Source organism: Delphinapterus leucas, chromosome 13 (genome assembly GCF_059928025.1).
Source record: "Delphinapterus leucas isolate spDelLeu-1000000601 "Yukka" chromosome 13, BTC_Dleu_Yukka2, whole genome shotgun sequence".
Classification (NCBI taxonomy): domain Eukaryota; kingdom Metazoa; phylum Chordata; class Mammalia; order Artiodactyla; family Monodontidae; genus Delphinapterus; species Delphinapterus leucas.
The window spans coordinates 69,954,989-69,973,177 of record NC_143141.1 but is presented as its reverse complement, the minus strand read 5'-3'; the positions used below and the strand labels follow the sequence as shown (position 1 = coordinate 69,973,177).

Here is an 18,189-nt window from a genome sequence, read left to right as displayed (position 1 = left end):
CCCTGCCCTGGACCTACTGCAGTGGGATCCCCACAGGTAGACCCTAGGGCTGCTGAATTGATGCAGTTTCCCCAGATGAGACAGACTGTGTATCCCTAGGTAGGAAACACTGCTGTCCTTCGCCCCCCCCCACTTGATGTAACAGGAGATGAAGGGCCAGAGAAGTTACGTGTCTTCTCCAGGTGGCACTGCCTGCCAACGGCAGCTCAGGATCAGAGGGCAGGTTTCCCATCTCTCCGTCCTCTTTTTCCACCCCCAACAAGGCCCCACCACCTGCCCACCCCGACTCAAAGGAGAACTCAGCCTAGCTCTGAGCTAACCTAAGTGGAAACAAAGGAGGAGAGACACAGACAGAACTTCCACGGTTCCTTTATTTGTTTTGAAAAGCACCTCCGCCCTTCGTCTCTCAGTCGAGTCCTGGCCTAGTGACGACGAAGGCTGCTCTCTCTGGCCTCTTTCGTTAAGACAGGGAACCACATCAACACTTCCCATCAGATCTCTTGCCTCCAGGTACCGTGCAGGGGCAGACCCAGCCAGGACTGGAACTTAACGGCCTTGAGAACACGGGGATCTGTCTGTCTCTGAGTTGCTCTTGGCTTGCAATCTCTTCCTGCATCCTTCCTGACAGCCGTTCCTGTCCTGGGGGGGGCTCTGCCTTCGCCTCCCCATTCAGGGCTTCTGCAGTAGTTCGGGGCTGCCTGCAGCCTGGTTTCCAGTCCGATTCTCATCCGGGGAAGCGCCACCCCACGGCCCCCGCCGGTTCCAACACGGATCTTCAAGAGCTCACCAGGTCCCAGTGCTGGCTCATAAGTGAGGACTCACACGGATTGACAACGATCTCCCTGCCGTTCTCAGTGCCGTCGCCAAACATGTCCGTGTCTAGGCAGAGGTGGGATGCCACATGCTCGATGCGGGAACCAGTCTTGGTCCATTGCTGGGAAGATGGAGAGGGGAGAGGATGAACCAGAATTCTCCGGCTAAGGTCCTGGGTCCTAGCAACAGTATTGGGAGTTCCAGCGTAATCAGAAATGTTGACACCACATGGCTAGGGTCATCCAGAGACTTGACTTCATGGTCTCATGGAGGAAGAAAACTGCAACTAATTGCCTTGCCAGGTATTGTTGTTGGTTTTCTTTTTTTTTTTTTTTTATCGGATTAAAAAAAGTAAAAGCGAAATCAATACGTTTGCTAGGAAGACTCATTAGAAGGCAATAACTTTCCAAGCCATAGGCCAGAAAATGTGAAGCGGGTTAGTCACAGGAGCAGCTAAAGAAATGATCCACGCTCGGTATCTGCACCGTCATGAAGAAGCGGGTGAGAATGAAGAGGGGGGATGGCGAGGCAGCGGGGGGGAGGGGCTCCTGGGCAGCACCTGAAGCCGAACCTCTGCTCCTCCAAAGTGCTTCAGCACACAAGGGGCCCAAGTAGAGAGGGGGTCTCGTGCTGCTGCTTCCCACACTTCACCTCACTGGACAAGAAGGGAGGGGATGGACACGTATTGGGGAGCTACCACTGACCAGGTATCATGGATCATCTCAGTGAATTGCTCTAAACAGCTACCCTGTGCGATGGGCATCATCAACCTCATTTCATAGAGGAGGAAACTGAAGCTCAGAGAGGTCCAGTAACCTGCCAAGGGTCACACAGCCAGTGAGCCATGAAAATGGATATTTGAATCTCGATCTCTCTAACACCAGGACCCAGTTGGCAGGAAACTGAGTGGAGCCAACACTGTGCCACCAGAGAAACTGGGCACAAGGTGCATCCAGAGCGCTATGAACTTTGCTGGACGTCCTGCCAGAGGCCAAGGCCCCTGAAGGCAGAGGTTCGAGTCCTGTTCATCCTTGTGGCCCTGCAGGCTCCGCCCCAGTATGCTCCTGCTCTGGGATCCTGGGTGGGCATCGGAGAAAGACAGGGCAGTACAAGATACACATGCAAGCTGAGGTATAGCGCGGTCAATAGGCTTTCACACGGCAGCGGATAGCTGCTGCGGGCACCACGGATGGTATCAGAGGCCCCTCCCTCCCTCTCCGAACCAGAGGACCTCTTCCTTATCAACCCTTCCTCCTCTGAAGCTTCTCTCTTTTCCTGCACACGAGACTTAGACCTACACCGGCGGCCACGTCCCAGGGCAGACGCGCTGAGCACTTACCTGTCTGTCATCTCCATTCTTGCAAAGGACAAGAACCACCGGGGCGCCAGGGAACAAGGTCATGACTGACAGGCACAGCTCCTCCTGGAGGATCTGCTGGGTGTATGTGAAGGCCCAGATCTGGAGGGGAAGAGGCCAGAAAGGGTCACCTCAGGATGCTTGGAAGCCACCCCTGTTGGGATAGTACTGTGCCTACGTGTGACAAGTAGCACAGCTTGGTACGAAGCACCGGGCGGGGCTCCTAGCGGGAATCGACTGTCAACAGGTCACCTGGGAAAATGCTACTCAAGAGCCAGAGATTCTTGGGTCACACCCTCAGTGAAGTCCCCGCCCCTCTCCCAAGAAGGGGACTGGCCTGGGGCATGCAGGCTGCCTCTGAGAGGCAAGGACCAATTCTGGGCTTTGGGCAGGAGACTGAAGGACACCCCGGCCGAACTGCATGGTCTCCAGTTTCTCCGTTTGGATTGGTGTCTGTTCCCCACACTTGACATTTCACATAGCTACCTGGCAGGTCACACCCCCCATCCTCCCAGCTGTCTTTAGAAAGTCCCTTCTTTGAAAAGGAGTCCAAATCGGCACCCTGAGAACGTGAGAGTTGCGACAAGAGGCAGATGGAGGGGCAAAGGGAATGAGGAGGAGGTGGGAGAGGAGAAGGAAGGAAAGAAGGAAGTTGTGAGAAATAAAATCATTCCAAGAGGGCGCATGCACCCCAGCACTCCAGGAGAACAGAGCACTTGGCCCCGGAGCTCCTGCAGGGGGAGCAGCTAAGGAATCGGATGGACATGCAGAGTTCTGATGGAGGCGAAGGGAATGGGGCATTCGGTGAGGTTCATTACGAGGAAGGAGGAACGTTTCCTTCAAGCGCCAGAGACCAGAGAGCAACCAACTGCTGAAGCAGCCCGGGCCACCGCCCAGCTCTTCGATCAGGGGCAGAAATGCTGGCATAATAGTTGTCAAACGTGAACCTTCAAGAGGTTTCTCCTAGGTTGTAAAACAGGGATAACATCTGTCCTTTGTCTTATCACGGGGCAGAGAAGACTTGTGAATCGGATGCCCCAAGGGAAGCTGCAGAGAGGACCCCTTTAAGGGCTGTACCTCTCCTCCTCCACGACACCCTTACCATCCAGTGGACCTTCTGTCCCTGCACCAGGCCACTTGGTGTCGAGAGACGACCTAAACCAGAAAGTACTCCCTGGGGAGTGGATGGAAATAGAGACGAACAAAGACTGGCTGTGAGTTGAGAATTCCTGAAGCCTGGGGATGGGTACATGGGGGTTCTTCATACTCTTCCACTGAGTTCGATTTCTGTATCTATTCAGTTTGTTTTTTTTTAATAATAAAACGTTAGGAAATGTACTCTTCTGGCCTTGTGAACATCACCATGCTATGCAAACCATTTGCCTTCCTCCAGGGTAAGCTGCAACGGGAAGACGCCTGTATGCATGGAGATAACGTCGGAACCATGACAAGATGGCTAATAGCGGCTCACATTTCTTGAGCACCTACTATGTGCCAGGCACTGTTCTGGGAGCTTTACACATGTTAACTTAATCACAAGATTAAGTTAGGTAGGTGTTGTCATTATTCCTCTTTTACAGATGAGGAAGGTAAGGCTCAGAGAGGTTATCCTAAGTCAGGTACAGAAAGTGGCCCCTGCACCCACTCTCCCCAACAGCTCTGCTTGAGCTACTGCTGCCGCTGGGGTCATGGCTTGTTCCGGGCCCTTTGATTCAGTTTAATCTCGGAAGACCCCTCCTCTAGGTCGTAAATATTAAAATGATAGATCAGCTCCTCCTTGACAGGAGATAGCTGGCAGGAGCTTCCTCCTCTTGGCCGCTTCCCAGTGGCAGCCCCTGTGAGAAGGGAAACCAAGGTCACACCCCATGTCGGGGGCCGGGGAGGGGGCAGACCAGAGAGTAGGCCCCTCCCCTGACACTGATGGGAACCGGGCAAGAATATGAACGGAGGTCCACCCGCCGCGGACGCCACACCAGACCAGGGGACACGCGTGGTGCTGGCTTCCAGCCTGGGCTGCCCCCCTTTACTTCCCGCCCCACCTCTGTCCCCCACTGTGAACTCCCAGCCTGCATCTCCCTGCTTGGTCACTCCCCTCTCAAGGGTCCCCCTAGGGCCTGGGTGTGTGGACCTGGGACACAGTCCATCCTCTGGAACGGACCCAGGGGAGAGAGATCCATGCAAGTCCTGAAATCAGGCTCGGGTCATCAGGGTGGCGGATTCTGGGGTCCTACACATTTGGGGAGTGTAATGTAGAAGGTAGACACAGGTCCTAGGCGTGAGCCCTGAGAATTCCTTGGCCTGTGGTGCGGGGGGAGAGCAGGGCCCAGGTACAAGGGCAGGGCTGCCAGGGGGCCATTTGCCCAGGCCCACCGTACCACTGGCCTCAATGTTAAGACTTCTGCATTGCCTGGAAATGAGGATAAACACACAGTCACCGACATGGAAAGAAGATGAGGCTCATCGCTCCGTCCCACTACCCGACCACACAGCTTGCAGTGAACCATGAATTAGCATCTTAAAAATAAACCCTGTAATTATCTTATGATCACTACAATACACTAGCTTTGTGTTTTTTATGTTAAAAGCATTAATTGATTAAATATAAAAACTTAAAATATACCACAATTGCTGGTGCCCATTTTGGCACTTCCTTTTTTTTTTTTTGCGGTACACGGGCCTCTCACTGTTGTGACCTCTCCCGTTGCGGAGCACAGGCTCCAGACGCGCAGGCTCAGCAGCCATGGCTCACGGGACCAGCCGCTCCGCGGCATGTGGGATCCTCCCAGACCGGGGCACGAACCCGTGTCCCCAGCATCGGCAGGCGGACTCTCAACCACTGCGCCACCAGGGAAGCCCTTGGCACTTCTTTTTGAATATCCTAGGGGCTTCAAAAACCAGAAGTGCTGAGGATGGCATGGGGTAGGGTGGGGAGTGGTGGTCCTTTTAACTCTGAGACACCCCATCCACAAATGCCTTCCGGGAAGGAATGTATATGGTACCCTGGGGGCTCTGAGGAAACCACCTCGAGATGCCCGGGGGAGAACGTGCACAGGCACAGACAGGTATTGAAGCCCTCATACTATGTGGACTTTCCATTAGCTGGTCTATACTGGCATCGAAATAATTCAGCCTCGCAATTCCCCAGAGGGACGCAGCTCTGTGGCCACACATATGCAAGAGAAGAGAGTTAAGGGGGAAGCAGAACATGGGAGCAGGTGGGGAAGGAAGCAAGGAGAGGTTTTCCAATTCCTATTCTGCGGCCTGTCAGGCTTTGCAGAATGGTCGGTGATGAATGGGTTTATTAAATGAATCTCAGAGTCAGAAATGAATTCAAGAAGGCGGCAGTGGTTGCTCAGGCTGGCCTGGCCTCGATCGGTGAGCACTGGCGGCTCCATTTCGGGGACTGGCAAAGTCACAGCCTTCAACCCAATGCACACAGACACGGCCATATCCATGGAAGCTAACCCAGAGGCCATCCTGGAGGTGGTGTGGGATGCCTCGCCCCTCTGGGACGGGCTGGTAAGAGGTCGAGGAGGAGGCAGTCCATTCCTGGCCCTCCAGTCTCTTTGCTGCTGCCCTGGAAGAGGGGAACTGATGCTGGGGAGGGGATGGTCCAGGCCGGACAGCCTGAAGGCCTTCTGTGCTCGGAGGAAGTCTCTGGAGTTGCCAGTGTGGGTGGGAGACAGGAGTGACCCGTCACTGGGGGAGGAGACTTCTCGCTAGTAAATGCTCACCTGGCCACGGCAGCTAGCCTGGGGCTTACTGTCCTGCACTGGCTGGAGAAGCAGAGAGGAAAGATTTTCTTCAGAGGAGATACCTGAAGGAGTAAAGTTCTGAAGGGAGCAGGCATGAAGCTAAGCTGAGGCCCAAGCGCAGGGGCTGATCTTAGAATGGTCCAGAGCCACCGCCAGTAGGCAAGGGCACTGCTTTCCAGCTGGGGTGCTTTTGCCCCTAGCCACCTACCCAGGGGACAGCTGGCAGTGTCTGGAGGCATCATTTGACTATTATGACTAGGTCAGGGCTGTTACTGACACCTAGCGGGTGTGGTCAGGGATGTTGCTAAACATTCTACAATGCACAGACAGTCCCTGCAACAAAGAATTACCTGGTACTAATACCAACTGTGCTGAGGTTGAGAAACCCTAGCCTAGCCTTTTTTTTTTTTAGTTTTTGTTGGATATAGTTGCTTTACAATGTTGTGTTAGTTTCTGCTGTACAGCAAAGTGAATCAGCTATCTGTATACACATACCCCCTCTTTTTTGGGTTTCCCTCCCATTTAGGTCACCACAGAGCACTGAGTAGAGTTCCCTGTGCTATGCAATAAATTCTCATTACCTAGCCTAGTCTTAAGAGTTTGGTATCTGGAGGCGGCAGGGCCGTGTCTGAACCCTGCTCTGGCGCTACTAGCATATGACCTGGGTAGCCTTGGTCACCTCCTCTAAGACTGCTGTGAAACCTCCATCTGTGAAATGGGGTCATTGTGAAGCTGAAACAAGCAGATGCTCGTGGAGCACTCAGCCCGCTGCCCAGCCCCTGGAGGAGAGTCTCCGTGAACCATCTTTTTCCAACACATGGGAAGGAGTGGTTGGATGAGGACAGAGAAACATTGCCATGTGGACAGACGTTAGGGGGCTGTGTTTTCCTTAAGGCAGAAGCATACATCATTTTCTGCTGGTGGTGAGTTCCCTGTTCAAAAATTCTCCCGTGTGGGGAAGAGTAAACAACGGAGAAGAAACAGTGGATGGGAGGCAGCCCTGCTGGCTGTGCTGTGGTTAGACGGCCAAAATAACTCGGTGCCGAGGGACGCTTCTGTTCTTGATTGTTCACCTTCCGTTGTCTACGTGACCCTCACAGCCACCCTGGGAAGTAGGTACGATTGGATGGAAGGCGGACTGAGGTCAGTGGTTGCTCTGGGCAGTGCCAGGGGCAGACCCTGGGGTTGACTGTGAATGCGGGACCTCCCTGGTGAGACGGGATCTGAGCCAAGCGCGTCCAAGGCCACGGGCTGGCCTCAAACCTCGTAGGCCACACAGGGCATTGCCCTCGTCCATCGAACACGCCCTGAAGCCTGCTTCAGACAAGATGCTGGGAACGAATGAGTGGGTTCGAGCGAACATTTAGTTCAGCCGACCACTTGATGCACCTGTATGGTTGCGGGATCCCCCAGATGCACTGACTGGCCGTGCCCTGGTGGGGGCCCTCTGACCAGGGGCGGCTCTGAGACACGCTCCTCTCCTTCAACTGGGACTAGACTCACTTTGGGCATCTTTGTTTCCAGTCCATCGTGTCCCTTCCTCCCAAGTTGTAAGAATACGCCCAGTACATATTGTATTAGGCCAGGCTGTTGGACTCTGGAGTGACTGCCGGGACTAAGACCCTGGCTCGCTTGTTTTTTAACCCCATTAACTTGGGTGAGTTACTTAACTCTGCGCCTCAGTCCCCTCAGCTGTGAAATGCAGATTACGGCAGCCCCGTACCCGGAGGGCAACACATATACGTGCCCAGTATGGTGCTGAACAGGGAGCAAGTGCTCAGTTACTCTCCGCCCGTTGGCTGTGATAGTGGAGGATGCCAACAGGAGGAGAGACGGCCCTGGAGATCCTCCTTTGGAAAACTGCCTTTGCTTTGCCTCCCAGGACAGATGCCGGAGAGGCAGTCGTGATGGGGCCATTCCCAAGGGTGTGCTGAGAAAGCCGGGGAGGAAGGGTGGTATCAGGCAGGGAAGGTGACCGCTGGCAACCTGTCCCACTGGCAGACTCACCGAGAGGTGCCAATGTGAGTCCGGGTTTGGGGGAAGAGCTTTGATCTTCATCTCACCCACCCAGGCTATCTAGTGGCCTGCATGCATCCTTCACAAGCCAGTAGCCTGAACTGCTGGGGATCCAGGGGGGAGGACACACTAAAAAGTTTTTCATTTATGTTTTTTCCCTTTCTTTAAATTGGGATACAGTGAGATTGGTGCATCTGTCTTCTTTCTATCTTTCACAAATATTTTTCTAGGGAATCCAATAAAATTGAGAGGAAACCTACTACCCAGAAGGCTTCTGGGGCTTCACACATTTACAAACTGATGATGTATTTCTCTTTCTACCCAAGGCATCAGGTTGCTGCCATCTTGAATACACACTCAGGTTAGATATTTTGTTCCCAAGGTTGACAAACCAGCCAAAGAAAGGGAAGGGAGGGAGGGTGAGAGATGGATGGGGCTGCGGTGGAGCAGGGTCGTGAGCCAGCGGACAGCCATGGTTGGAGGGTCTCCTTTCAACAATGAGGACAGTCACGTGCACGGGGACACGCCACCTGGAGAGTCAGTGGCCAGCTGGAAGCAGAGCTCGGGGCCTCCGAGCCCCATCCTCTGCTGCTCTTTCACCCCACGTGTTGAAGACGCCGGAATCTACCACCCAAATAACCTGAGCCTGATTTCAGGACCTGTGTGGATCTCTCTCCCCGGGTCCGTTCCAGAGGACGGACTGTGTCCCAGGTCCACACACCCAGGCCCTAGGGGGACCCTTGAGAAGGGAGTGACCAAGCAGGGAGATGCAGGCTGGGAGTTCACAGTGGGGGACAGAGGTGGGGCGGGAAGTAAAGGGGGGCAGCCCAGGCTGGAAGCCAGCACCATGCGTGTCCTCTGGCCTGGTGTGGCGTCCGCGGCGGGTGGGCCTCCGTTCATACTCTTGCCCGGTTCCCATCAGTGTCAGGGGAGGGGCCTACTCTCTGGTCTGCCCCCTCCCCGGCCCCCGACACGGGCTGTGACCTTGGTTTCCCTTCTCACAGGGGCTGCCGCTGGGAACTGGCCAAGAGGAGGAAGCTCCTGCCAGCTATCTCCTGTCAAGGAGGAGCTGATCTATCGTTTTAATATTTACGACCTGGAGGAGGGGTCTCCCGAGATTAAACTGAATCAAAGGGCCCGGAACGAGCCATGACCCCAGCGACAGCAGTAGCTCGAGCAGAGCTGTGGAACCAGGTTTCCAAATCCTGCCTTACTTCCAAATCCTCACTTACTAGTGTATGACCTTGGAGAATTCTCTCCAGGTCTCAGGTTCGTCATCTGCAAAACGAGGATAATAGTAACACCTGCTTAAGCGGCTTGACGTGGCCTCTCAGAGACAGAGAGGCAGGGGCAGGAGAGAAGGTGAACGAGTCACATGAAGGGGTCTGAGGGGCAGATGCAACTTCTCTGGACAGGCCAAGAGGCAGGACAAGCTGAGAGATGCAAGAGGGGAGAAGAGGCAAAGGAGGGTTATCACATTAGCAGGAGGCGCTGGGAAGGAGGACGACGGGACGGGTAGTTTATGTAGGAAAGAGCAGCAGACACGGAAAGCATGAGAAACGTAGTGTAAGTCAGTCCTGCAAGGGTATATACTCCACACACACACGTGCACACGCCCAGAAACACATGCACACGCCCACACACTTGGGGGACGAGTCTAGCTGAAATTGCTATGCGGATTTCTATCAGTGGGTTCAACACCTTCAGAATACTTGGACAGGCACCCCAGGCCTGCTGTTGGCCACGCGTCCCGCTAGGAGAGGGCTGTGTCTAACCCGGCGTAATCCCACCCAGCACCCCAGCATGCAGCCTGGTGCCCAGGGCACCGTGCACACTGGGTGTCATCTGTTGAAGGGAACTGAACATCGTCCTGTCTCCTGTGTTCTTCCCATATTCTGAATTCGCACTGCTGCCACACACACCCAACTGTTCTCTCCAAAGCACAGAGGAGTGACAGCTTGGCACGATTTTCTACAAAAGAACTCTTTGCTCACTTGAACACTGTTACTCTGCTAAACCTTAGTTTCCCACAGCGACAGCTTTCTCCTCTCCCCTTTCTCACTCCGCTGGGATGTCAGCCAGAATAAGTGCCACTCTCCTCTAGTCAAATAAAGGCCTGGCAGCTTCTCCCTGGGCCAGGCTATTGGGTGGCCCCTCCCTGAGACCCAGAGATCCCATGGCTCCCCCCGCCACCTTCCTTATGCAGCCAGAGACATTAAGTACCAGAAAAACCCCTACTTTGCTGGAAACAGATGCGGCAAACTTCTGTCTCAGGGAAAGGGGGATGATAACATTTTGGCTGTTTGCGATCCCCCATGAGCAGGGCCCACACATAGATTCAGAAGACAGGGATGTGTGTTATCTACTCACACATTCTACAAAATGCCACTGACAAGTGGCATCATTCTCAACCAGGCTGCCACACCTAAAGTGAAACCGACACCTCTGTTTCCTTCCCCTTTTCCTGTCTGACTCAGGCAGCCCCCTTCCGCGTCTTGCTGGAGTGGAGATTATTTTTGGAAAAAATCTCAGCAAGCTGGAGGCTGGTGGTGCAATGCCTCAAATGCCAGGCTGAGAGTGTGGGTTTCTGTGGTAGACAATGGGGAGCCATTGAAGGCTGCATGGAGATGGGGAACAATGGTTTGGTGATCACATGTTACTGGAGGCTGTGGCCAGAATCTAACACAGTGGTTCCCAAGCAGGGTGGTTTTGTCCCCCAGGGGCATTTGGTAAAGCCTGGAGACAGCTTTGACTGGCAATGACTGGTATGTATGGGGTGCTCCTGGCATCTGGTGGGCAGAGACCAGGGATGCTGCTAGACGGCCTACAGTACACAGGATGGTCCCTACCACAAAGAGTGACCCAGCCCCAAATGTCAAGAGTGCCGAGGCTGAGGGCCGCTGATCTGGCATGAAGAAGTGAATGTTGGGGCCAAGAGCAGCTATTCTGAGGGGAGAAGGGACGGGATTTGCAGGAATGGGGGATGTGGGAGAAAGAGGAGCCATGGAAGACAGACAGGAGAGAATTAGTGGCATGATGAGGTGGCCGGGGAGCCTGACAGGCGCTTGGAGCCATCTGTTGGCTTGAGTTTCCGAGGCATTTGTTGTGGCTGTGGACTCGCTAGATCACCCTGTGTTTGAGAGAAAGAGTCCGGCAGGGATGTCTAAGTGTAAGCCCGCCATCCTGGAGCCATCTCCTGGGCTCTCACAGCCTCCTACCCCTGAGGACAAAAGTCAATCTCCTCAGCTGGGAAAAGGGGCCATGACGCACCTCTTCCCCCCTCTCCAGTCTTACCTTTGCTGCTCCCTCACCATTCTACCCCTCTGACCACAATCTCCCTGCAGCCTTTCAAAGGCATCCTGGCTCCCAGCCCCGGGCCTTGGTACATGCTGGATTTGCCCACCTGCCCTTTCTTCCCTTCGTGACCTGGCCTATTTCTACTCATCTCTCAGGATACAGCTCATTTTCAGGTCCTCTGGGAAGACTTCCCCAGTCCTTGTGTAGAAGTTGGATATCATCTCTCTGCACTTCTATAGCACTGTGGACCAAACTCTCTCCAGGACAGAGATTATATCAAAATGGCTGCTGACTTGCTTCTTTTTTGCATTAGATCCCTCGAGGGGCCATGGTGGCCTGCAACCTAGCCCTTCACCTGTGCATCTCCACAGTCAACAGAGGACATAGACGTTTGCTGAGTGAATGAATGAATAAATGAATGAATTCATGGATGGATGAAGATACAGAATTTGTGAATCAAGAAAACAGAGGAGGAGGGGGGAAGATGGCAGAAGAGTAAGACACGGAGATCACCTTCCTCACCACAAATACATCAGAAATACATCTACACGTGTAACAACTCCTACAGAACACCTACTGAATGCTGGCAGAAGACCTCAGACCTCCCAAAAGTCAAGAAAGACCCCACGTACCTGGGTAGGGCAAAAGAAAACAGAATAAACAGAGACAAAAGAATAGAGACGGGACCTGCACCAGTGGGAGGGAGCCATGAAGGAGGAAAGGTTTCCACACACTAGGAAGCCCTTTTGCGGGCGGGACTGCAGGTGGCGGAGGGGGGAGCTTCAGAGCCGCAGAGGGGAGCGCAGCAACAGGGGTGCGAAGGGCAAAACGGAGAGATTCCCACACAGAGGATCCGTGCCGACCGGCACTCACCAGCCCGAGAGGCTTGTCTGCTCACCTGCCGGGGCGGGCGGGGCTGGGAGCTGAGGCTCGGGCTTCAATCGGAGCGCAGGGAGAGGACTGGGGTTGGCAGCGTGAACACAGCCTGAAGGGGTTAGTGCACCACGGCTAGCCGGGAGGGAGTCCGGGGAAAAGTCTGGAGCTGCCGAAGAGGCAAGAGACTTTTTCTTCCCTCTTTGTTTCCTGGTGCGCGAGGAGAGGGGATTAAGAGCGCTGCTTAAAGGAGCTCCAGAGACGGGCGCAAGCCGCGGCTAAAAGCGCGAACCCCAGAGACGGGCATGAGACGCTAAGGCTGCTGCTGCCGCCACCAAGAAGCCTGTGTGCGAGCACAGGTCACTATCCACACCTCCCCTTCCGGGGAGCCTGTGCAGCCCGCCACTGCCAGGGTCCCGGGATCCAGGGACAACTCTCCCGGGAGAACGCACAGCGCACCTCAGGCTGGTGCAACGTCTCGCCGGCCTCTGCCGCCGCAGGCTCGCCCCGCACACCCCGTGCCCCTCCCTCCCCTGGCCCGAGTGAGCCAGAGCCCCCGAATCAGCTGCTCCTTTAACCCTGTACTGTCTGAGTGAAGAACAGACGCCCTCCGGTGACCTACACGCAGAGGCGGTACCAAATCCAAAGCTGAGCCCCGGCAGTTGTGCGAACAAACAAGAGAAAGGGAAATCTCTCCCAGCAGCCTCAGAAACAGCGGATTAAAGCTCCACAATCAACATGATGTACCTGCATCTGTGGAATAAATGAATAGACAAAGAATCATCCCAAATTGAGGAAGTGGACTTTGAGAGCAATATTTATGATTTTTTTCCCTTTTCCTCTTTTTGTGTGTATGTGTATGCTTCCGTGTGCGATTTTGTCTGTATAGTTTTGCTTTCTCCATTTGTCCTAGGGTTCTATCCCTCCATTTTTTCTTTTTTTTACTTTTCAAAAACTTTTTTTTCTTAATAATTATTTTTTATTTTAATAACTTTGTTTTATTTTATCTTACTTTATTTTATTTTATTCTCTTTCTTTCTTTCTACTTTTTCTCCCTTTTATTCTGAGCCGTGTGGATGAAAGGCTCTTGGTGCTGCAGCCAGGAGTCACTGCTGTGCCTCTGAGGTGGGAGAGCCAACTTCAGGACACTGGTCCACAAGAGACCTCCCAGCTCCACATAATATCAAAGGCGAAAATCTCCCAGAGGTCTCTGTCTAAACACCAACACCCAGCTTCACTCAACGACCAGCAAGCTACAGTGCTGGACATCCTATGCCAAAAAACTAGCAAGACAGGAACACAACCCCACCCATTAGCAGACAGGCGGCCTAAAATCACAATAAGTCCACAGACACCCCAAAACACACCACCAGACGTGGACCTGCCCACCAGAAAGACAAGATCCAGCCTCATCCACCAGAACACAGGCACTAGTCCCCTCCACCAGGAAGCCTACACAACCCACTGAACCAAATTTAGCCTCTGGGGACAGACACCAAAAACAACAGGAACTACGAACCTGCAGCCTGCAGAAAGGAGACCCCAAACACAGTAAGATAAGCAAAATGAGAAGACAGAAAAACACACAGCAGATGAAGGAGCAAGATAAAAACCCACCAGACCTAACAAATGAAGAGGAAATAGGCAGTCTACCTGAAAAAGACTTCAGAATAATGATAGTAAAGATGATCCAACATCTTGGTAATAGAATAGAGAAAATGCAAGAAACATTTAACAAGGACCTAGAAGAACTAAAGATGAAACAAGCAAGGATGAACAACACAATAAATGAAATTAAAAATACTCTAGATGGGATCAATAGCAGAATAACTGAGGCAGAAGAATGGATAAGTGACCTAGAAGGTGGAAATGACTACTGCAGAGCAGAATAAAGAAAAAAGAAAGAAAAGAGCTGAGGACAGTCTCAGAGACCTCTGCGACAACATTAAACGCACCAATATTTGAATTATAGGGGTTCCAGAAGAAGAAGAGAAAAAGAAAGGGACTGAGAAAATATTTGAAGCGATTATAGTTGAAAACTTCCCTAATATGGGAAAGGAAATAGTTAATCAAGTCCAGGAAACACAGAGAGTCCCATACAGGATAAATCCAAGGAGAAACACACCAAGACATATATTAATCAAACTGTCAAAAATTAAATACAAAGAAAACATATTAAAAGCAGCAAGGGAAAAACAGAAATAACACACAAGGGAATCCCCATAAGGTTAACAGCTGATCTTTCAGCAGAAACTCTGCAAGCCAGAAGGCAGTGGCAGGACATATTTAAAGTGATGAAGGAGAAAAACCTACAACCAAGATTACCCTACCCAGCAAGGATCTCATTCACATTTGATGGAGAATTTAAAAACTTTACAGACAAGCAAAAGCTGAGAGAGTTCAGCACCACCAAACCAGCTTTAAAACAAATGCTAAAGGATCTTCTCTAGGCAAGAAACACAAGAGAAGGAAAAGACCTACAATAACAAACCCAAAACAATTAAGAAAATGGGAATAGGAACATACATATCGATAATTACCTTAAATGTAAATGGACTAAATGCTCCCACCAAAAGACACAGATTGGCTGACTGGATACAAAAACAAGACCCATATATATGCTGTCTACAAGAGACCCATTTCAGACCTAGAGACACATACAGACTGAAAGGGAGGGGATGGAAAAAGATATTCCATGCAAAGGGAAACCAAAAGAAAGCTGCAGTAGCAATTCTCATATCAGACAAAATAGACTTTAAAATAAAGAATATTAGAAGAGACAAAGAAGGACACTACATAATGATCAAGGGATCGATCCAAGAAGAAGATATAACAATTGTAAATATTTATGCACCCAACATAGGAGCACCTCAATACATAGGGCAAATACTAACAGCCATAAAAGGGGAAATCGACAGTAACACATTCATAGTAGGGGACTTTAACACCCTACTTTCACCAATGGAGATATCATCCAAAATGAAAATAAATAAGGAGACACAAGCTTTAAATGATACATTAAACAAGATGGACTTAATTGATATTTATAGGACACTCCATCCAAAAACAACAGAATACACATTTTTCTCAAGTGCTCATGGAACATTCTCTAGGATAGATCATATCTTGGGTCACAAATCAAGCCTTGGTAAATTGAAGAAAATTGAAATTGTATCAAGTATCTTTTCCGACCACAGCGCTATGAGACTGGATATCAATTACAGGAAAAGATCTGTAAAAACACATGGAGGCTAAACAATACACTACTAAATAACGAAATGATCACTGAAGAAATCAAAGAGGAAATTAAAAAATACCTAGAAACAAATGACAATGGAGACACGATGACCCAAAACCTATGGGACGCAGCAAAAGCAGTTCTAAGAGGGAAGTTTATAGCAATACAATCCTACCTGAAGAAACAGGAAACATCTCGAATAAGCAACCTAACCTTGCAACTAAAGCAATTATAGAAAGAAGAACAAAAAAACCCCAAAGTTAGCAGAAGGAAAGAAAATATAAAGATCAGATCAGAAATAAATGAAAAAGAAATGAAGGAAACGATAGCAAAGATCAATAAAACTAAAAGCTGGTTCTTTGAGAAGATAAACAAAATTGATAAACCACTAGCCAGACTCATCAAGAAAAAAAGGGAGAAGACTCAAATCAATAGAATTAGAAATGAAAAAGGAGAACTAACAACTGACACTGCAGAAATACAAAAGATCATGAGAGATTACTACAAGCAACTCTATGCCAATAAAATGGACAACCTGGAAGAAATGGACAAATTCTTAGAAATGCACAACCTGCCAAGACTGAAACACGAAGAAATAGAAAATATGAACAGACCAATCACAAGCACTGAAATTGAGACTGTGATTAAAAATCTTCCAAAAAACAAAAGCCTACGACCAGATGGCTTCACAGGCAAATTCTATCAAACATTTAGAGAAGAGCTAACACCTATCCTTCTCAAAGTCTTCCAAAATATAGCAGAGGGAGGAACACTCCCAAACTCATTCTACAAGGCCACCATCACCCTGATACCAAAACCAGACAAGGATGTCACAAAGAAAGAAAACTACAGACCAATATCACTGATGAATATAGATGCAAAATTCCTCAACAAAATACTAGCAAACAGAATCCAACAGCACATTAAAAGGATCATACACCATGATCAAGTGGGGTTTATTCCAGGAATGCAAGGATTCTTCAATATATGCAAATCAATCAATGTGATACACCATATTAACAAATTGAAGGAGAAAAACCACATGATCATCTCAATAGATGCAGAGAAAGCTTTCGACAAAATTCAACACCCATTTATGATAAAAACCCTGCAGAAAGTAGGCATAGAGGGAACTTTCCTCAACATAATAAAGGCCATATATGACAAACCCACAGCCAACATCGTCCTCAATGGTGAAAAACTGAAAGCATTTCCACTAAGATCAGGAACAAGACAAGGTTGCCCCCTCACACCACTCTTATTCAACAAAGTTTTGGAAGTTTTAGCCACAGCAATCAGAGAAGAAAAGGAAATAAAAGGAATCCTAATTGGAAAAGAAGAAGTAAAGCTGTCACTCTTTGCAGATGACATGATACTATACATAGAGAATCCTAAAGATGCTACCAGAAAACTACTAGAGCTAATCAATGAATTTGGTAAAGTAGCAGAATACAAAATTAATGCACAGAAATCTCTGGCATTTGTATACACTAATGATGAAAAATCTGAAAGTGAAATCAAGAAAACACTCCCATTTACCATTGCAACAAAAAGAATAAAATATCTAGGAATAAACCTACCTAAGGAGACAAAAGACCTGTATGCAGAAAATTATAAGACACTGATGAAAGAAATTAAAGATGATACAAATAGATGGAGAGATATACCATGTTCTTGGATTGGAAGAATCAACATTGTGAAAATGACTCTACTACCCAAGGCAATCTACAGATTCAGTGCAATCCCTATCAAACTACCACTGGCATTTTTCACAGAACTAGAACAAAAAATTTCGCAACTTGTATGGAAACACAAAAGACCCTGAATAGCCAAAGCAATCTTGAGAACGAAAAACGGAGCTGGAGGAATCAGGCTCCCTGACTTCAGACTATACTACAAAGCTACAGTAATCAAGACAGTACCATACTGGCACAAAAACAGAAATATAGATCAATGGAACAGGATAGAAAGCCCAGAGATAAACCCACGTACATATGGTCACCTTATCTTTGATAAAGGAGGCAGAAATGTACAGTGGAGAAAGGGCAACCTCTTCCATAAGTGGTGCTGGGAAAACTGGACAGGTACATGTAAAAGTATGAGATTAGAACACTCCCTAACACCATACACAAAAATAAGCTCAAAATGGATTAAAGACCTAAATGTAAGGTCAGAAACTAGCAAACTCTTAGAGGAAAACATAGGCAGAACATTCTATGACATACATCACAGCAAGATCCTTTTTGACCCACCTCCTAGAGAAATGGAAATAAAAAGAAAAATAAACAAATGGGACCTAATGCAACTTCAAAGCTTTTGCACAGCAAAGGAAACCATAAACAAGATGAAAAGACAACCCTCAGAATGGGAGAAAATATTTGCAAATGAAGCAACTGACAAAGGATTAATCTCCAAAATTTACAAGCAGCTCAATAACAAAAAAACAAACAACCCAATCCAAAAATGGGCAGAAGACCTAAATAGACATTTCTCCAAAGAAGATATATAGACTGCCAACAAACACATGAAAGAATGCTCAACATCCTTAATCATTAGAGAAATGCAAATCAAAACTACAATGAGCTATCATCTCACACCGGTCAGAATGGTCATCATCAAAAAATCTAGAAACAATAAATGTTGGAGAGGGTGTGGAGAAAAGGGAACACTCTTGCACTGCTGGTGGGAATGTGAATTGGTTCAGCCACTATGGAGAACAGTATGGAGGTTCCTTAAAAAACTACAAATAGAACTACCATATGACCCAGCAATCCCACTACTGGGCATATACCCTGAGAAAACCATAATTCAAAAAGAGTCATGTACCAAAATGTTCATTG

The 18,189-nt window shown here is 49.4% G+C and overlaps 1 protein-coding gene across 2 annotated transcripts in view; it reads right to left on the bottom strand.

Annotated features, from left to right (window-relative positions):
* Window positions 1–321: 321 nt before the first annotated feature.
* The window catches only part of GALNT14 (polypeptide N-acetylgalactosaminyltransferase 14), a 226,344-nt gene continuing 208,476 nt past the window's right edge, over window positions 322–18,189 (bottom strand). The window contains exons 14-15 of one of the 2 annotated variants that reach the window (XM_022574143.3): window positions 2,153–2,272; window positions 322–934 (exon numbers count right to left, since the gene is read on the bottom strand). In XM_022574143.3, coding sequence (XP_022429851.1) covers window positions 776–934; window positions 2,153–2,272 — 279 coding nt within the window. In that variant the 3' untranslated portion in view covers window positions 322–775. The other variant, XM_089923298.1, reaches the window with a different exon arrangement.